This window comes from Lolium rigidum, chromosome 1 (assembly GCF_022539505.1).
Source record: "Lolium rigidum isolate FL_2022 chromosome 1, APGP_CSIRO_Lrig_0.1, whole genome shotgun sequence".
In the NCBI taxonomy this organism is placed as follows: Eukaryota; Viridiplantae; Streptophyta; class Magnoliopsida; order Poales; family Poaceae; genus Lolium; species Lolium rigidum.
In genome coordinates this window covers 60426171-60430124 of record NC_061508.1, presented here as the reverse complement: position 1 = coordinate 60430124, position 3954 = coordinate 60426171, and the positions used below count along the sequence as shown (strand labels likewise).

General features: G+C 52.4%; 1 protein-coding gene across 1 annotated transcript; it reads right to left on the bottom strand.

Annotated features, from left to right (window-relative positions):
* Positions 1-1788: 1788 nt before the first annotated feature.
* LOC124673944 (xyloglucan galactosyltransferase KATAMARI1 homolog) lies at positions 1789-3398 on the bottom strand. Its single transcript, XM_047209990.1, has 2 exons — positions 2947-3398; positions 1789-2836 (listed from the first exon to the last, which is right to left on the bottom strand). The coding sequence occupies exons 1-2, from the start codon at positions 3396-3398 to the stop codon at positions 1789-1791; spliced, it is 1500 nt and encodes a 499-aa protein (XP_047065946.1).
* Positions 3399-3954: the final 556 nt, after the last annotated feature.

The following is a 3954-nucleotide window of genomic DNA, read 5'->3' as shown; positions in this document are numbered from 1 at the left end:
ATCTTACCTACCTCGTTGTTCTTTGATGTGGTACTGGTAGTTCATAGATGTGCTAGTGCTTAAGGATGTCCATGTGGTAGTTCATTGATCTGCTAGTGTTTGTTATGTAGGCGATCATACATTTGGGCTCCCCTGATCTGTCTGCGCCAACTGTGAATGCTCAACCATCTCTGATAGCAAGCAAACCAGCCATGGTTTGGAAACCTGAACTATCAGAGTTTACCGGTTGGTTCAGCTGGTCCGTAGCGGCGTCTGCTTCAACATGGGATTCAATGAGCAGCAGATGAAGAAGGTAGCTGCGGATGTTCTTGCATTCGCCGGCGTACATGTCACCACTCTTCAGCTGTACAACCACATCAGAAACTGGAGGACGAAGTGGAGCGTCATCATGAAGATGAAATCCGATCGCATTCTGAACTGGAGCGAAGATGGTTGCTGCTTCTACGGCCGTGATGAAGGGGCGGCAGACAAGTACATCCTGGTACGAATCCTCATTGAGCTCCTTATATACATGTCAATGTTGTCTTCACTAACAGGTGTTCCTTGTCGATTGCAGCGGTACCCGAAGCATCGTCAATACATCGGCACCCCGATCACCAACTACGCTCAGATGAAGACGATCTCCACTCTCCGGTTCGTCTACAAGGCGCAGCTGTTCCAGCCTAACTTGCTGGTCAGGACTATCGACTTCATTGCAGACAATGAAGCCGAGTATGCCTTCTACTGTAAGATGCAGCCACTGGAGAGGAGGAGCTGGCTTAGGACCTGGCTCCGCAACCAGTTTCCTGCTTAGTGCTTCTGCTTCCTTCTCATGATCCGCTGATTTTGGGAGGTGATCTTGTATCCCTCCATTAGCTAGAACTTGCTACAACATGATCCCCGGTTTGTAATGATGAACTTGTTCCAGGTGGTATATACTAACCCCTCGTGACGAACCTGTGATGCATCACGAAATAGTTGCTTCATTCGTGATGCATCGCCCACTAAGTACTAGTTGTTGTGTATTACCAGTATCTTTTCTGATCAACTGAATCTGATGTGTGTTGTTATTCAATACTGGGTAACCTCACCACTCTAAGTGAAGGGGTTACCACAGCACTGAGCTATCTACAACAAAACAGGCTATGGGTTGCACGACCTGGGAAGAATGGGCTGGAAACGGGCAACCAAACGATGGGGTATGAGTTCTTTCTCCGGCACGCAAAAGACCGCATAGGCCACCAAACGACCTGCCAAAAGTGGCCCATGGCCCGTTCGCGACGCGCAATGCCTCCATCTCGTTGGCGCAAACATGCAAGAATTCGGCCCAGGCAACCAAACGCGCCCCTAGTGACCAATAAGCCCTGTCGCAGCTCTGTCGACGGCCTGGTCGGCGGACAGTAGGCCGATCGGCGGCTAGAAAACTGACTAAGTCACAAAAATGAAATTGTTTGAAAACGCATAATATTTCCGTAAATTAATAAATAATTTGTATTATTTTGAAAAAAAATCGCAGACTTTTGGATTGCCTCATAGCATGAGTTACAACATTGGTTATAAACTTATAATTGAGATTTTACTACTTGCACATAAGTTGTGACTTGTGAGTTGTAACTTAGGAAAAAAAAATACTCCAAACTGTTGGATTTTATTTGACATGTGCTTACTCGTGAGTTTTAACATGGATTGTATTTGAGATTTGATGACGTCACATTATTGAGAATGAATTAAGTTAATTATCAGAAAAATGAGAATTACTCGGTATACAGCGTTGCTTTATATACCACTAAAAAAAACTACTACTCCGTATCATAAATCCTCGCCGTTCTTGATCCTCCTCACTCTCCCCATTACCGCATCCAAGGAGATGTCGAACGCATCCCGCATGTCCCCCTGGAACCTCGACCTGGGGTCCTCGTACAGGAACCTCGGGATCATCTTGATGACCTCTTCCCTCATGGCGGCCACCTCCTCCTCGGTGTAACTAGCCAGCACCTCCTCGATGTCCACCTTGCCGTCCAGGATTTCGTCGGCGTCGATGACCACCGAGTACCGGCGGTCGCTGCCGTCCGGGTCCGGGTGGTGCCACCTGTACTGCTTCTGGAAGGTGGATCCCTCGTGGAAGAAGACGGGGATGCACCCGGCCATTATAGCATCCACCGAGGAGCGGCGCATGAAGGAGTCGCCTCTCGGTTGCAGGCAGAAGCGGGAGGTGGCGAAGGCGGAGACAACCGTCCGCGGCGACTGGCAGGTCTTGCTGCCCTGTATGCCGTGGCTGCAGTCAACAAGCCGGCACCGGCTCGATGACGCGCAGCAATCCATGATGCGGTCGCGGATGACCAGCGTCCCGTTGGCGCGCCTCGCGCCGGTGAAGGCAAAGAGCCACGGCCGTTCCGCAGCGCGGGCGCGGTCCTGCCACGCGGCCGCCTCGCCGGCCGACTTGGGGTGGAAGTAGCTTGGGTACGGCACGGCGAATTCCCTGTTGCGCGGCTCCCAGATGTTGGACTCGTAGGTCAGCACCGTCATGTTGCCGGACTCGGGGTGCTCGAGAAAGTCGTTGCCACACGTCCCAGTGGCGTCCTTGCGGAACATCCAGCTGGTCTTGGCGGCGACCATGAAGTGGTCGCGGCCCCCGAAGGCCGCCCACTGCGGCCGCGACGACAACCACCGGAGGAACTCGGAGGAGGGACCGCTGCGCACCGTGTAATTGAGGTCGCAGATGTGCTCTTGGAGCTCCAGCGCTGGGTAGTAGGGCACGTACACCGCCGTGGCTGCCGCCGGGTCGTCGGTGAGGCACTCGTACCGCCGCATCCGGTTGTGGACGATCACCTCCAGGGCGTACTGGTACGTGTTGTACCTGCAACGACGTGCGCATTCTCAGATGCGTGCTGAATGCTGATAATATATGAAGCCAAGCCCCATCGATTAATGGAGTATACACTGTCAGTTGATGATCAACGAGCTTACCATCCGATGTTGGGGATGACGCCGGTGTCACCGTCACTGCCGTCGCCGGTGGCGGGAGGGAGCACGGGGCCCATGCCAGCATTGACCAAGAGGGAGCACATGCTGTACTCGTCTTGAAACGCCGGCGCGCCCTCGACGCAGCCGCTGAGAACATCGAACCGGGAAGGCACATCTAGCATGTACACGTACCTCCCCTCGCACGACGCCGACGACGATGCCACAGACGAAGGACGGCCATCCTCATCGGCCCCGATGGCAGAGGGAGCTGGAGGGAGGGTGGCGTCGAGCGCCATGGGAACCGAGGGCCGGAGGACGACGAGCGCCGGTCCTGAGCGGGGTTCAGAGGACAAGAGGTAGATGTGAACGAACTGGAAGTGGAGGCTGAAGGAGACGAGCCATGACCCCAGGATGAGGAGGCCGTAGAGGAGGTACCTAGGGTAGCCAGCTTCCATAGTTGGCTGGCTTTGCTAGCTCTAGGCTCTAGCTAGATGAGGAGGCAGCTGACAGCATGATAATCGATATGGCTAGGGGTTTTGTAGCAAACTAATTATGAAGAATATTACTATCCTATTCAATCAATGTTAGGTAGTTAGGCTTTCCGTTGTTGATTTTATATGTGACCTTTGATCGTCGGCGTACTACGGTGGTTAACTAGCCAGCTAGCTAGCTCAGTTGCTGGCACGCAATTGTGACATTGTGATAGAATTGCATCGTGGCATCTTGCAGTTGGTACACGAAGTATGCACTATGCATCCAAGTCTGCCTCTGGTTCTTAGTTACGTTCATGGGACGCACGATCGTTATTCAGCCTACACATGATGCATGATCCCTCAGTTCGTGTGAAGCAGGTTAGCTCAATTTTCGTCGGTGATATTTTTGCAAAGCATATCAAACATAAAGCACGATGATTAACATGGTACAGTTGTATGTGTCTGTTGCGTCTATTAGACATGTAATACGCGCCATCATTCGTGACCTCTGTACACATATGCACTAGTAGTTGGTACC

Bases quoted from the DNA above. Each gene is read 5' to 3' on its own strand.
- LOC124673944 (XM_047209990.1), bottom strand. From the start codon at position 3,398: ATGGAAGCTGGCTACCCTAGGTACCTCCTCTACGGCCTCCTCATCCTG. The intron at 2,837-2,946 runs GTAAGCTCGTTG...ACGTCGTTGCAG, and splicing joins GTCATCCCCAACATCGGATG to GTACAACACGTACCAGTACG.